Source organism: Trachypithecus francoisi, unplaced genomic scaffold, assembly GCF_009764315.1.
Source record: "Trachypithecus francoisi isolate TF-2019V2 unplaced genomic scaffold, Tfra_2.0 Lachesis_group2, whole genome shotgun sequence".
Lineage (NCBI taxonomy): Eukaryota > Metazoa > Chordata > Mammalia > Primates > Cercopithecidae > Trachypithecus > Trachypithecus francoisi.
In genome coordinates this window covers 156,414,931-156,431,392 of record NW_022681465.1, presented here as the reverse complement: position 1 = coordinate 156,431,392, position 16,462 = coordinate 156,414,931, and the positions used below count along the sequence as shown (strand labels likewise).

The 16,462-nt window shown below is 45.9% G+C and overlaps 1 protein-coding gene across 2 annotated transcripts in view; it reads left to right on the top strand.

Moving 5' to 3' along the window:
* Positions 1 to 16,462, top strand: part of SLC25A48 (solute carrier family 25 member 48) — a 53,559-nt gene that overhangs the window by 24,558 nt on the left and 12,539 nt on the right. For both annotated transcript variants that reach the window (XM_033181154.1, XM_033181153.1), the window contains exons 5-6: positions 11,824 to 12,081; positions 14,468 to 14,601. In XM_033181154.1, coding sequence (XP_033037045.1) covers positions 11,824 to 12,081; positions 14,468 to 14,601 — 392 coding nt within the window. The remainder of the gene's footprint in view (positions 1 to 11,823; positions 12,082 to 14,467; positions 14,602 to 16,462) is intronic.

The window sequence follows — 16,462 nt, the reverse complement described above, 5'->3', positions numbered from 1 at the left end:
AGACTGATCAGGTTTTGTGGTTCTGCCTCAGGATTGCCAGTCCACTTCCAGGGTGATCCTATGTGATATGAGAGACAGCACACACATATGGAAGCCAGGTGCCAAGAGGTCTCTGGCTTCTTCGCTTTGGGACATGTGACAGGTGGACTGGAGGCCACAGTGAGGTGAGAGCCCAGCTCAGGTGGTTGGGGGACTGGCAAATATACAGCCAGTGTATATTCAGCCAGCCCCTCCTGATTGTCTGTTAGTGGTGATCCATGGTTGAAAATCTACAAGCTACAGAACATTGAAAGTAGAGGTAGAAAGTACCCATTCATGCAATTACAACCACTGGTAACACATTAATGTGTTTATTTTTCCATTCTGTATACATAGATTAAAGATTTTAAGAAGCTGTGATCATGCTATATGGACAATTTCCTGTCCTGTTTTAAACTCAGCATTATAACAGAAACATTAACCATGTTATTAAAATAGCATATAAATTTTTTTAAGTAGATGGGCAATATTTAAAATGGATATGCACTAGTCCATCAAATACACATGCATGCACACACACACAGACACACACACACTGAAAGGGTCTATGTAGTATGGTAAGAATTAAGCTTCCAGAATTAGACTACCTGCTTCTAATTCTACTTCCACTGAACCCAAAAAAGGTTGGACAACTCACCTAATGTCACCGAGCCTCAGTTAACTCATCTGCAAAGCAGGCACGACAATAATAGCTACTTTATAGCTGGGATGCAATGAAATGTATTATACATGAAAACCTTAGCACAATGTCTGGCACATAGAAAATGTGAAATAAATGTTAGCTATTGTAAATGTATTATTTAACAATCTTCCTACTGGTGAATATTTAGGTTGTTTGCAGTTTTTCCTCTTTTAAAAATAGTGATGTGATCAGCGAATATATTCATAAAGAGTTCTCTTTATTTAGGGTTATTTCCCTAAATGTGTGGGCTCTTTGATTCATGAGTGGGTTAAGGGGTGTGGCCATTGTTAACATTCTTGGTACTTATTATGAAATTGTTATCCAGAAGAGCTTTACCAAATCATATAAGTGGCTGCTTACATTTAAAGGGAATTTCCAATTGGCGCTGACTGCCATTGCACAGTAACCCGTAATTCTGCCCTGTGTAAATGCTTCCAAATTAACAGAGGTATTCTCCTGGGGCCTCTGCCACTTGGCAAGCAGGGAGACACTGGCCTGTGTTCAGTTGGATGTGCCTGTGACAGTAAGGCACCTGTGAAAAAACCCTTCCTTTTAAAATCACTGCCCTTTGCATGGGCATGAGCCTAACTAGGTGGCCTGTTGAGCCAGAGCTAGAAGTCAGGGCTGTGGCCCTGCAGACCAGTAGTCCCTCTGCTGCCTGAGCTATGTCCTTCCTAGAAGTTCATGGTTAATGACACTCACTCCTCCCCCATCTGGGAGTGTTTAGATCTGTGTTTCCATTAAAAGCCTAATTAATGTGCAGATCACAAAGCCCCTCTACATAACAGGAGGTCGGAGTTGGGAGGATCAGGGAAGGACGGAACATTAACTCTATGCTGACTATCCTAGTCATTGCACCAGGCACAACTGGAGGCAAGGGGCTGAGTTTTACACCTGTTTGAATTCACTGTGAATTGTTCATTCACAAGCATTTCCTGAGCCCCTGTTCTGAGGCAGGCACAGTGGATAAAGAAGCGTTGGAAGCCCCGGCCTTCAGGGTGCCCGCAGTCTGGTGGGGAGCCAGATGTGTGCTTCAATGAGAAAGGCCTCATGAAAGGCTTTGGAACCCCTGACTCTGGCTTGGTGTATCAGGAAGCCTGCAGAAAGGAAGTGGCCATTCACCATGTCTTTTAGTTCTACGTAGCATTTAGAGATGGGGACATGGGATGGAGAAGTGTTTTAACACTGTGGGAACAACATAGGGGAAGATTCTGTGGCAGGAAAATGTAGGCACATGGTGGGACAAGGGAGCCTTTGGTTAGCACAGACAAGCAATGCACAGACAGTGGGGGTTTTGGAAGATGCTGAGTGAGTTGGGAAGAACTTGGATTTCTTCACCGAGGGTAGGCTTAGATTATATTCAGCAGGTAGTAAAGCACTTTGGACACCAGAATGATGCAATCAGAGTTGTGGTGGAGAAGAGGAAACGCCTCTGGAAGGGGTGGAAGAGTAGTGGGTAGATTGATTTGAAGGCTGCAGCCACTGACCTGGGGCCCTGGGCTTGGAAACAGAGATGGGTGGCAGATCCAGAGGCCCTGATGATATAGAAGCAGCAGGCCGAGCTTTAGGCATAAGCAGGAGAGAGGTAAGTGTCAACAATGACTGAAGATCCCAAAGTTGGATGACAATGAGACAAGCGGAACCCCCACACAGGGAATTAAGTAGCAAATGAAACACGTAAGACGGTTCTTGGCATGGAGCAGGTAATCAATCAATGCTTACTGTGGCTGCTGCTGGAGGGGCAGGCTAGAGTGAGACGAGGATGAGTTTGGCCTGGTCTGTGTAGTGTGAGGTGCCTGTGAGACTACACCTGGAAGCATCAGGGCTGCAGGTAGAGGCACAAGTGCAATAGGCATAGAAGTGACCATTGAGGTTGTGACATTAGATGCAAACACCAAGTAAGCTGCAAATAAGGCAGAAGATGGCAGCAAAAAGAAGATTTACTGAAGGAATTTGAGAAGGAGCAGAGAGTTACAGTAACACTAATAACTGCAGTTAAAATTATCAAGCTCATACCATGTATTGAGCTATACCATGTTAATGCCCATTCCATTATCATCACAGCAACCCTATGAAATAGGCCCACTTATCATCTTTATTTTACAGATGAGAAAACCGAGGCTGAATTACATAATTTGTCCTTGCTCACATAGCTGTCCCTTGCGGAGGTGGGGAATTACCCCAGGACATGCAACTCTATGACCCCTAGAAACTGAGTCCTGAGAAATTGGAGTTACTGAAGTAGGAGGAAGGAGCATATGGAGGGGAAAATTGCTAAAGTTGGGGTGATGATGGGGACAAAGACAGAGGGCAATGGAGAAGGAAAAGGCATTCATTTCCAAGTTGGGAAAGAAGAAAGAAAGAAAGTAAAAATGCAGAGAGATTCTTGAGGGCAAGTGGGAGGAAGTTGAGGGAATTGATGTCAGAAGACCTGGCTCCATCATACTGAAGACAATCTGGATAGAAAGGAATCAGAGCGTGGCCAGGATTTGAGGTGAAGAAGGTCCTAATTTCTGGACATGCTAAGAGCAGACAAGCTGGGCTGGATGGTAACAGCAGAGAGGGCCAGCTGAGAGGTGGGTCTCAGCAGGTGAGACCAAAAAGCCATCTGAGCACAAGAATCTGCATGGTGACAAAATAAAGCAAAAACATTTCTGCAGTTTCCCTGAATCCTCAGAGATGCCTGCCTAGGAGGTCATCAGCTGTGCCTCTGAGGCCCTGAGTGCATCCATTTGTCTCTTTAGCAACGTGGTTTTATTGCTCCTTTGAAGATGTGTGGCAACCAAGGAAAATATTCTTCTCTAGGCAGGTTGACCTTGGGAAGGAACAGCAGATTTTCCAAGACTTTCCCAGTACAGGGTAGGGGTTGTTGATGTTAAAATCCCTGAAGGGACACACAACCCTTGAAGATGAAAGCTTATTCAGAAAGGCAGGAACCCTTGGAGCATGAAAAGGAACCCAAAAACCTGAAGACAACCCAGGCCTGTATAGCCTGGGCCTTCTTAAGTAGGCTGTGGGTTGCCAACAGCAAGTGAGAGCTGGAGCAATGGCAGCCCAGGAGTGAAGTGAGGAGGTCTGTAGAGAGGCCAAGCATATAGCCATGCAGTTCCAAAGAAGTCCTTGTTCTGAATGGTTTGACTAGTTAGAACCCTTTGAACAGTTTGTCCTTTTCAAACAGTTGTCCCACATGGTTACCAGACATTAAAGGTAGTGCATAATATACCATTGTACAAATTATGTACATTGGTGACACACGTTTATTTAAAGCAATTGACAACAGCAAGTATTGTCCTGATTTCTGGACTTAACACCAGTATTGGTCATTCTTGGCCCCGTGTGGGCAACAGTGATCTCCCTCAGTAGACTTGGCTGCAGGCCACAGCTGCCTGAAGTTGGCAGGTCCAGCACTTCCAGAATCCCGAGTCATATAAGGACAGGGTGATAAAAATAGGAATAAGAACTATTTGCCTTGAGTAAGGGACATTTGCATGGCATGCATTTCAGTAAAGTACATTTGTCAACATTCCCTTTTCACGTTCATAAAAGCCAAATGAGTTGGACAGGCCACTTATTCTTCCCCTTTCACAGATAATGAGGAAACTGAGACCCAGTGAGATTGAATTTCCTGCATGGGGTTGTACATTAAATAGCAACTGAACAGGAATGCAAATCCAGGGCTTTTTCTATGAAATCATCTGCCTATCTTGGGCCTCTCAGGTCATGAGTAAACTGCTGGACTCTTAGCAACAGGAACTAGGTAGGAGCTTCCCAGCTGGTAACATCCTGGGAAGTGATCTGAGGGGTCTACCAGCCTGTTCAAGCTCAAACCCAAACTGAGGATGTTAAAGCCAGCCTGTCCGCTGGAGGATGTACAGCCACATTACTGGATGCTTCCATCACATCTAAGCGGTGCTGTAGGTGGGACCCTGATTTTGGAATTTCCTTTAATATCCAAAGCCTCTGACCCAAGAATCAGTCAGGGCCAGCCTTTTGACAAATGCCAAGGGTGTGAGTCTTGGGAGTGCTGAGACCTGCCTAAGTCAGGTGCTCCATTGTCCATGGAGTGGATGCTGAGATATTTATGGGACTCGGGCCACAGTGTATGATTCCTGTCAATAGGAAACTCACCGCCACACTAAGTGCAAAACAACATGCTCAGAAAACAGTAGCAACAGAGGCAAGCCATACTAGGGGCACAGCCTCTGGCATGGGCTGCAGGCCCCTTTTTCTAAGAGTGCCTTGTTAATATGGGAAATGTGGTCCAACCCATCAAACAGCAGCTGTACTTTTAAGTGTTAGTGGACTAAGAAAACAAATATGTCAAGAAGCTGCTATGGATTACTAGTATGTTTAAGTAAAATGTTATTGTGTTACCTGTGATAGCACCTACACGTATGAGAAAAATGGGCACATATGTATGAGACATTGTAGGAATTCTGTCAATGCATAATGCTCATGGATTCTGGGGTGCCTTGAAATGACTCCCACTGGCTGAGCCTTACGGGACATAGAACCCTTGTGAAAACCTGCACATCCCTGACTAGTGACCCACAGATCCTTATTTGTGGATGGCTGATTTGTCAAGGAGTTTCTGTAGAAAGTGGCCTCTTGAGAAATTACATTGTGTTCCTGTTCCACCACCCACATACCCACACAGCAGAGGAGGCTGGGAGCACTTTCTCTTCCAGAGAGTGGCCAGGCCTTTGTGCTCCTGAGGGCCAGCTCTGCTTCCCTCAGTGGCCAGCCATTGTGTTTCTGCTGGCCTTACTGTTTCCAAGGTCATGGCCCATTGAAGACATTGAATAGCATTGACTGAGAAAGGAAAATAAATGGAACATCTTTGTGTCTGTGAAGGAAGGCACAGTGACTTTCTGTGGCTGGGTCCCTGGGTTCTGGAAGAGGGGCAATAGTGGTAGATCTGGTGTCCCCAGTCTGTGTCCAGCCCAGCTCAGCCCTTCTGAAGTTGGATGTGCCCTAAGAGATGGCTGCGTTGGTACCTGTTAGGATTGGTGAAACCTGGACCTACAACCCCCACCCCCCAAAATAAAACTCCCTGCAGAAGCATCTACTTTCTAAGCATCTACCATTTACCTCCCAGGCTAAACAGGAGGCCAGCAGTGAGGCACTAGCACTTCACAGAGAGCTGCAAAGCCAGATAGCTATGGCCTGTGGGTTTAGGTATGCTGGCCAGGTCTGAGCTGGATAAGGCAGGAGGCCTGGGCCCTCCTCCACGTCCTAGGGCAGCGGGTTGCTATTTTCATTGACTTTGGACATCTTGCTAGTCTTGGTTACATAGGTGCAGGGGGCCTGAGATGGCCCTAATTGAAGCTGGGAAAACGAAGGAAGTCACAGGCATCCTGAGTTTTTGAGGTACATAATCCATATCTATCCTAATAAAAGGTAGCATGCCCTTGATCTAGAGAGGCAACAGTTTTTGAGGTACATAATCCATATCTATCCTAATAAAACGTATGCCCTTGATCTGGAGAGGCAGCAAAGGTTGGTCTCAAATGCAAAGCACTCATGATTTACAAAAGATCAAAATTTGATTAATGTTTTTATCCTCATTACAGAATAAAAAATTCTAATTGGAGAAATTAGGTACACTTCACTTAAGAAGGAAATATACCTAATGCCAATCCTTTCACATATACATGTATGCCCTGAAGGTTCAGGAACAATGGACTGGGAGTTGGCAGTTCCCTGTGAGCTGTGTCCTGATCCGGCACCTCGTAGTCTTCCTCAGGTTCCTTGGACAAAGGACATGCAAGTTCACAGATCTCAGTTGTGCGTATTTCCAAGACTGACTTTCCAGTAACTTTCCAAATCAGCTTTTAAGAGTCATCAAAATTGGGTTTTCACAAACTAAAATTGGTCCCATGGTATCAGAGTACCAAGAACTCTGATTCAGTGTTTTCCTGAGGCTATCAGCCGAGTTTCCTGGCATCCCCCCGACTCTGCCACCCCCACAAGCCAGAGAGCACTTAGCATCACATGGGCCACTGGTGGAGATTTCTACTGTTTTCCAGAAGGCTTTTCTGTTTATTCCCGTTTATCAGCAGGGCTATCTTACACTGGTCATAGTTTTCTATGGCTCCTACTCTTGCTGTTGAATTGAAAATCAGTATAAGTGATAAGTGCATCATCATGTTAGGTTTGTCTGACTTTGGGCCTCACAAATGGTGGTGGTGTGATGCATTTTTATCTCAGGTATATTTATGCGTAGAATTATAATAGCTACCTTTGATGCCATTCTGCTCTGTGGGCCCACTATGAATCATCCATACCACCATTGGTAGTGCCAGTGCTGGTGGACTTGTAAGTTATAACCAGTGCCCCAGAGAAAGGTTGCTTCTCAATGAATGACACCTCATGATACCACAGAGTTCTTTTACCTTGAAAATCAGGGGAGGATAGGTAGCCTGTGGAATCACTGCTCTTCCTAACTGGACTGTAAACAAAACAGTTTATTTCAAATATAAGAAGTCACTTCCAGGCCGCGCGCAGTGGCTCAAGCCTATAATCCCAGCACTTTGGGAGGCCGAGACGGGCGGATCACGAGGTCAGGAGATCGAGACCATCCTGGCTAACACGGTGAAACCCCGTCTCTACTAAAAAAATACAAAAATCTAGCCGGGCGAGGTGGCGGGCGCCTGTAGTCCCAGCTACTCGGGAGGCTGAGGCAGGAGAATGGCGTGAACCCAGGAGGCGGAGCTTGCAGTGAGCTGAGATCCGGCCACTGCACTCCAGCCCGGGCGACACAGTGAGACTCCATCTCAAAAAAAAAAAAAAAAAGAAGTCACTTCCACTGTAGAGTGTGATGACATAGGTGAATGCAATTGTAAAAACTTGTCAATCGTGCACTTGAGAGCTTTACCTTTTATTGAATAAAAAGGATACCTAAATTAAAAAACAAACTGATAAAAACAAGAATAAGAGGCCAGAGGAGGAGAACAGGGGCTTTTGAGAATGAGACTTAAGACTGGGGAGGAGGTCCAGCCAAGATTGCATGGCCACAATGTGGTAAGGAAATGTCAGACAAACCCCAAATCAGTAAAGCTCTATTAACAAGCAGAGGAGTCACGTACTCTTAAAAATGTCAGTGTCACAAGAAACAAAGAAAGGCTATGGAAGTGTTCCAGATTGAAGCACTGCATCCTATCCTGGAGGGGAAAATGCTATAAAGAGCACCATGAAGATCAAATGACAATTTGATTATAGATGGTAGATTAAGTACTGTCACTGTAGCTATACGGAACTGATAATTGTACTATACTTATGTAAGACAATATCTCCATTCTTAGGAAATATGTTTCAACATATTTAGGGGTAAAGACCCATCAAGTATGTAACTCACCCAGAAATAGTTTAGAAAATAGTTATGTATGAATGTGTAAAAATACATCTATATGTACACACACACACACACACACACACACTCCCTATTGCTTACCTTGGGAAGAAAAGAAGAAAAAGGATAGGTTTGAGTCTTGTTGCCAAGGTCAGTTCAAGGTTTGATAGGTGTTTTTCCAACATCTGCACCTCCAAGCAAACACGTTGTCATCAGAATCCCCTCTTTCAATCAATGACTCCTGAAAGCCACATCATACCCATAGCTGATTCATGAAAACCTTGACTCCTAGTTAAGTCGCTGTTACCTGGAAATGAATGGGGCTTGGGCAAAGTTTAGACACTGGGACAGTTACATTGATTCAGTTGAATTGAATGCACACGAGTGAGAAGGGAGGGAAGTGAAGAGAGTGGGAGAGAGAACCCACAAAAAATAAGCAAATGAGGTAAAAGGTTAGCAATGGATGAATCTGGGTAAATGGTATGTATGGGCATTCTTTATACTGTTTTGCTTTTTATGCTTCCTTTGCAAATTTGGAATTATTTCCAAATAAAAAGTTTTTTCAAAAAAAATTGGGAATGAAGGCGCTAGAAAGATTCCAAGAGCTTCACACTATAAACTTGGGTCAGTTTGGAGTTGTGTCAGTATCCTGGTGATGGGATCACCGTGATAATTATACTGCACTAACAGCCATAAATGGGTAATTCCAAAGCAATAAAAGCTAGATTGGTTATGTGGCAAACCTGGGAGAATGAGAGAGAATTTCCTGATTGCTTACTCTGCAGAGAAAAGGAAAACAGTACAGGAATTTTGTTGACAAGGCCAGTTGGAGGTTTGGTGAGTGTTTTCCCAACATCTGTGCTTTCAAACAAGCAGATTGTTATCAAGATCCTCTCCTTCAATCAGTAACTCCTGAAAGCCACTATTTACCCACAGTTGCTTCATGAAAACCTTGACTTCTGGGTCAAGTCAGTGTTACCTGGAGATGAAAGAGGCTCAGGCAAAGATTATACATTGGGACAATGACATCTATTCTGTCTAACGGCAAAATTTCCTCAGATGAACCAGGCAGTAGCACCGTGGATTTGGAAGAGGAAGGCATGCCTAGTGATCTCTCAGTGGGCTTTCAAAGGCCATCATGTCTGATCTTGCTCAGAGGGGCCTTGTGCCCCCAACGGTGGCTACCATCCCGGCTCACCTCCTATGGGATCCACTGTAGAAGAAATTGGCTCCATCTCCTGCCCCCACTGTAGCTGGCCTAATGGTTATGGCAGGGATTCACTCCCTTCCCCACTCGCAGATGGAAAATACAGCATGGGTTTGTTCAAGCACACTTCCCAGGCACACAGAAGCCTCCCCTTCAACCTCACCTGCTTCTGGGATGAGTTAAAGTACAGATTGCGCTTTATTCTCCAATCTCTAGGCTGTGGAGTCATGAAGCTGAATGCTCCTAACATTTCCGCTGGTAAAGATGGACTGTTTGGGGGACTTGGACATTGACCTATATGATGAAAGCTGTCTGCCTGTTTACCAGCATGTGTAAAACCAAACTGAAACACTATGCAGAGAATTAAACTCAGGTGGCAAAATAGGCTTGTGGTCACAGACAAACTTTATTCTATTTCTTTCCTGGTCGTGTCACATTATGTTATTTCCTGGAGAAGGGAAAGTTAAGAACAAGAGCCTACTTTATCTGCACTGGGTCTGGAAGGTCTGTCTGGTCATGAATCAAAGCCTCATAGCAGAGAAGGATCCATAGCAGAGGAAGGTCCATAGCAGAGAAGACAAGCATCAGAGCAGGAGATGGGTAGCAAATGAGAGAGAGGCAGTCTCTGCTGGCTATGTGTATGCCTAGAAGAACCTGGAGACAATCCCTGAGCTGCCAGCATAGACTACTGAGATTAGACAAGAAGATAGCAGCCCTGGGTCCCAGGACTCTGGGGGCCAAGAGCCCCAGTTCTGCCCTACAACTGTTCAGGGCACAGCCTGGCCAGGGCTGGAGTAAGTCACTGAGAATATACCCAGCTCTCCAACCTGTGGGTCCTGCCACCAATTCATGTCAGCAACTTTGGTCTCAGTTGATAACTTATTAAGCCCCTACAATGTTCAAATCACCATGCTGGACACTGTACATGTATTACTTTATTTGCACTCATGACAACCTCTCCCTCTTTTAACGTAAGGAAATGAGCTGAAAATGCTGACTTGCCAAGGTAAATTTCGAATTATTTCCAAATAATTTTAATAAAATTATTTATTTTATTTTTATAAAATTATAAATATTATAGATTTTAAATTTTATATATAATTTATAAATTATTTTCTTTTTTATTGTGCTTAACTTTTATTTTCTTTTTTTATGATACTTTAAGTTCTAGGGTACATGTGCACAACGTGCAGGTTTGTTACATATGTATACATGTGCCATGTTGGTGTGCTGCACTCATTAACTCATTATTTACATTAGGTATATCTCCTAATGCTATCCCTCCCCTCTCTCCCCACACCATGACAGGCCCTGGTGTGTGATGTTCCCCTTCCTGTATCCAAGTGATCTCATTGTTCAATTCTCACCTATGAGTGAGAACATGCGGTGTTTCGTTTTTGGCCCTTACGATAGTTTGCTGAGAATGATGGTTTCCAGCTTCATCTATGTCCCTACAAAGGACATGAACTCATCCTTTTTTATGGCTGCATAGTATTCCATGGTGTATATGTGCCACATTTTCTTAATCCAGTCAGTCTATCACTGATGGACATTTGGATTTGTTCCAAGTCTTTGCTATTGTGAATAGTGCCGCAATAAACATATGTGTGCCTGTGTCTTTATAGCAGCATGACTTATAATCCTTTGGGTATATACCCAGTAATGGGATGGCTGGGTCAAATGGTATTTCTAGTTCTAGATCCTTGAGGAATCGCCACACTGTCTTCCACAATGGTTGAACTAGTTTACAGTCCTACCAACAGTGTAAAGGTTCCACATCCTCTCCAGCACCTGTTGTTTCCTGACTTTTTAATGACCACCATTCTAACTGGTGTGAGATGGTATCTCACTGTGGTTTTGATTTGTGTTTCTCTGATGGTGAGTGATGATGAGCATTTTTTCATGTGTCTGTTGTCTGCATAAATGTCTTCTTTTGAGAAGTGGCTGTTCATATCCTTCGCCTACTTTTTGATGAGATTGTTTGTTTTTTCTTGTAAATTTGTTTGAGTTCTTAGTAGATATTTTTATAAAATTATAGATTTAAAATTTTATATATAATTTATAAATTATTTTCAATAAGCGGTAGAGCTAGGATTTGCAGCCAGGACAGTCTGGCTCCAAATCTCATATACATTTTGCCCTGCCACACTGTGCATAAGTGTGTACACAGACACATACACACACACACACACACACACACAACATGTTGGATTTTCTAGCTTCAAAAAAGAGCTTAATGTGGCTTGTCATAATTGATTCTGGACATTCTGAAGTCACATCTGCTTCAAAAGTAGTGGTATTGACCTAAAGTAACTGGTGTTCTATCATGTGGCTGAGATTGTCCCCAGTCTGGCTGTGTATATTGGCAGGGGCTCTTGTTGGGACCTCAGTATCCTGGTTTGAACTGCCAAGATCAGATTTGGTAAAAGCTGATGGGCTACATGAGAGGGAACTGTCAAAGGGCTGGGCTGGCTCCAGTGTCAGGGAATGTCCAGTCTCTTATGCCCTGGGTCACTTGCCACCTTCTCTCCCTTGTCTTTGCAGCCAGCCTCGGTTTGAAGTCCAAGGCAGTGGCTCCTGGGGAGCAGCCAGCTTACCAGGGACCCGTGCACTGCATTACATCCATTGTGAGGAGTGAGGGCCTGGCAGGGCTGTACCGGGGGGCCAGTGCCATGCTGCTGAGGGATGTCCCAGGCTATTGCCTCTACTTCATCCCCTACGTGTTCCTGAGTGAATGGATCACACCTGAGGCCTGCACAGGCCCCAGCCCCTGTGCCGTATGGCTGGCGGGCGGCATGGCAGGTAAGGGCAGCAGCAGCTGGAGCCACACCCCTGTGCAGGCCACGGCAGTGGGACAGCTGGGGAACTGCCATGCCCTTCTCAGCCCAGGGGGAGGGCAGGGCACATTTAGGTACTCACCCAACAATTATTTGTTAGGTACCTACTGTGACCCTGGCCCTCTCCCACCTCAGCCTCATCCCTTTTCCTATGCAGCTATGAGAATGGCAGTTCCCATTTGAGCCCATTTGACTTTCAAGCAATGGATATATTTTGAACACATACTCTGTGTCAGGCATTACTAAGCTTTGGAAAGGAAATCCATTATCATGGTTCAGTTTATTAAATGCAACCTTTGTGATGTAAGGATGCCATTAGTTCTACAAGGCAGGAATCAGTCTCCCCATTTCACAGGTGAGAAAACTCAGGTCCAGAAATGTTAAGTAGCCAATCCCAGGTCACACAGCTGGTGCTGACAGTATAGCAAGGACTCTGCAGCCAGAAAGATTTAAGTTCAAATCCACACTTCATCATTTTGTGGCCATGGCCTGGCTTCTTAACCTCCCTGCTCAGAATCCTGCACCACATCCCTCTTTCATTTAAGGTAAAAGTTGACATCCTTGCAATGCTTTTCCAGGCTCTCAGTGATCTAGCTCCCTGTTCCCCACCCACCTCACTTCTACTCCTCTCCCCTTCCTCACTTTCTCCAGTCACACTCGTCTCTGCTGCAACTTGACCATGGCGGGCCCTTTCCCAACCACAGGGCCTTTGTACCTGCTACTCTCGCACCTCCTGAATTTAACAATGTGGAGGCCACTGGGGATTTTGGTAAGGGCCATTTGATGGAGAGAAGGGCGTAAAAACCTGATGGAGTGGGATCAAGAAAGAATGAGATGAAGGATATTGGTGCACCCAAGTATATACAACTCTTCTGAGGGTTCTGCTATGCTGTAATGAGGAACAGAGAAACAGAGCCATAGCCAGAAGGGTTATGGAAGTCAAGAGAGGATACCTTTTTAAGAAGGCTGGCATCATGGCATGTTTGATGTGATGGGAAAGATCTAACAGAAAGAAGAAAATCATGAATCCTCCTCCTCCTCCCTCTCCTCCTCCTCCCTCTCCTCCTCCTCCTTCTCCACCCCTCCTCCTCTTTCTCTTTCCCCCTCTCCTCCTCCTCCTCCTCCCTCTCTTTCTCCTCCTCATCATCACAATTTGCCATGCTGTCAGCTCATAGCAAACACATAATGAAGCTGATGTCTTAGCCACCTTACTACAGTTTCACCTTCTGGCCTCCAGGTGCCTGTGCTCATGCCCAGCTACTAGTAAGAGCTCAGTCAGCACCGACTGGCAGAGAAGACTGCAAGGCCCCATCTGCTCTCACTTCTGCAGAAAGCAGGTGTGAATGGCCTGGCAGGCAAATCCCATTTTGTGATGCCCTTTCCCATGGGCTGAGGGACAAGGGAGTGCACCAGGGCAGTACCCGGGGAAGTGGTCCCATTGTCCTGGCAGAAGGCACAGGTTTAGAGAGGCTCCTGGAGGACCAAGGGCAGGAGGCTGAGGGGACCAGAGTCCAGGATAGGCCGAGGGCCAAGGACAGTCTAAGGTCTCCTTTGGGAGCTACTGGGCAGCAATTACAAACCATGCAAACCAGTTGCCCTGGACTTTAACATCAATTTGTTTTTCTCTCCTCATCTAGGAATATATGAATTTCTGTGTTTATATAGTAGCCTGGCATTGTTTTCGTAGAATTCCTTACCTGAGCGTATCCCATGAGGATGACCTAGTGGCACGTGATCCCAAGGCTTCTATTCCACATACTTGAAAAAGAAAAGAGATTTTTCAAAAAGCTGTCCCTGCTCTGTTTTTGCAACGCCCAGGCTGGCCCTTCCTTGGTGAGCAGCCTGTCTGCATGTGCATGTTTAGCTTCTCTGGGTTCAGAGTAAATCCTGCCCTCAGCAAGCTGCGAACCTTCAGCCTCATGCCTCACCCTGGGCTCTCTTCCAGTGCCCTGGGAAGGTGCTGCCAAGTACCTGTGGGGCCTGTTACTCTTTCTCCAATAAAAACTGGTAATAAAGACTGCCACGTCTTGAACACTGGCTGTGGACTGGCACTGTGCTCAGTGCTTCACGTTCATCAATTCATTTGGTCCTCAAAACAGCCCCACAAAGATAGGTACTGCCGCCCCATTTTACAGACGAGAAGCCCGAGGCTTAGAGAAGGGAGGAAAGTTTTGCCAAGTCTCACAGCGAGTGGCAAGCGGGAATCAGAAACAAATGTTGCGGGTTCTAATCCTGAGCTCTGTCCCTTCTCCCGGTTTAATGAATCTCTAAATGGTAGAAATCCGCAAGGAGCCAGGCCCCTCCCGATCCTAAGGAGCCAGCCCCTGACACCTGTTTCTTTCTCTTTGCAGGAGCAATTTCTTGGGGGACAGCGACTCCTATGGATGTTGTGAAAAGTCGACTCCAAGCTGATGGGGTTTATTTAAACAAATATAAAGGTGTCCTGGATTGTATCTCCCAGAGTTACCAGAAGGAAGGTCTTAAAGTAAGCCCACAGCAGGCCTGCGGGGCCAGTGTCAGTTCCTGGAAGGTGATTCACACATTTAGTGGGATGTGGGACTACAGAGAAGGGAATCAGGAGACCAGGAGGCTGCTGGTGATTACGTGTCAGGTGCCACAAGTGGGTGCTTTGTCAAGCACTTCACCTAGGTGGTCTTTTCACATGGCCAGTGGAGGAGGTAGGTATGTGACCTACCTGACAGAGGTTCAGAGAGGGCTGGTAATCTGCTTGCAGCCACACAGCTGGTCCATGGTGGCGCCTGGGCCTGGTCTACGTTTGTCTGTCACCACAGTTTGCCTTCTTATCAAGGTAGGTTGGGCAGTCCTTCCTCACTCATGGCTCAGTGCCTTCCCCACCGCTCCTCCTGGTGGGCATTGCCAGAGCTGCCTTGCCTCCTTCCTGTCCTCAGTCAGCTCATCTCACCAGCTCCAGGCCCTGTGAACTGTCTTCTGCTCTCCCACCTAAGCCCTGACCCCAGACCTCTGGCCTCGGCTGAGGAGGCAGCCTCCGACCCATTTCCCTTGGCTGTGTCTCCTCTGTTCTTCCTACAGCTCAAGGGCTTAACCTAACACACACCCCTTCCCACCACCTGAAAAGGATAGACCAGACTTCCATATCCAGTGTCCAAGATTATAAACAGTTTCATCACCCTCCGGAGAAACCATCCTGCTGGCTCTTTCTTGCTTGGGCTCCTTGCTTTCTTGGTGTGGCTCTTAGAGTTAGCAGATGTGGGTTCAAAGTCAGATGTAGCTACTGTGAGCTGGCAGGATCCAAGCAAGCAGCTTCATGTCTTAGGGCCTCAGTTTCTCCTAGAATGATCATCCCTTCCATGAAGGGTGGGGCATTTGTGGGTTAATACAAAAAGCACTCCATTATGTAACCCATAGGGAAGAGTTAACCCTTTCTCATTTGCATTAGTATTATCAGTATTGATTTTATTAGCACCAGCGTTACCCCAGAGCTCTGAGTCTTTTCTCACATGGCTGCCCCACCCCAGGCCCTGCCAGATGAGTCTGCCCCATCCTTCCAGGCCCAGTGCAGTCCACCACCCTCCCCAGGATCCATGTCCTTGGCTTGCTTCTCGTGTACCTCTCTCAAGGCGCTTCTCACACACCACCACGGGCGACAGCTATTTCTATACCTGCCCCTCCTCTGCCTCTTAAAGCAAGTTTTCCGAGGTCCTGTTTTACTCTCTCCCCCAACTTGGGAAAGATGCAGAGTTGGGATGACCCAGTGTTGCAGTAAATAACTAACATGCCACATGAGAGGGACAAGATCCAAAAGCTAGATCAAAGGGCCACATCTAAAGGACAGAACTACCAGAAGTCACTGTAAAGTCCAGCCCTTAGTATTCAATCATGGACCAATCAACTGTGTAGAGGATGGGGCGATCTGATTTGGTGAAGGCTCCTAAGGAAAAATGCCTAAGTGCTTTAGTTTTCAAATGCTTATTTTTAGAGCACCTAGTATGTGGTAGGCACAGTTCTAGGAGCTGGGGACACAGCAGTAAACTAAAGAGAAAAAGCCCATGCTCTGATCAGCTAATGTGCAGTGAGCCAACAGTGAGACCTGTCCCAAGGTTGCAGTAATAGAAGTATAGTGGGTAGAATAAAGGAGGTGGAGGCCTCTGCCCTGACCAGATTACAGCTGAAATGTTGCATCCACCTTTGGTCACTGCCCATTAAGCAAGACCCTAGTGGTGCCCTGGGAATGAAGAGCAGGATATCGTAGTGTGTGAGGAAAGGCTGGACCCTGGTTAGTATAAGAAGATGTGATAAGGAGGAAACTTGAGTTCTATCTTTATGTTTTAAGGATGGATAAACTCAGAGCTTTACTGTTCTCATTA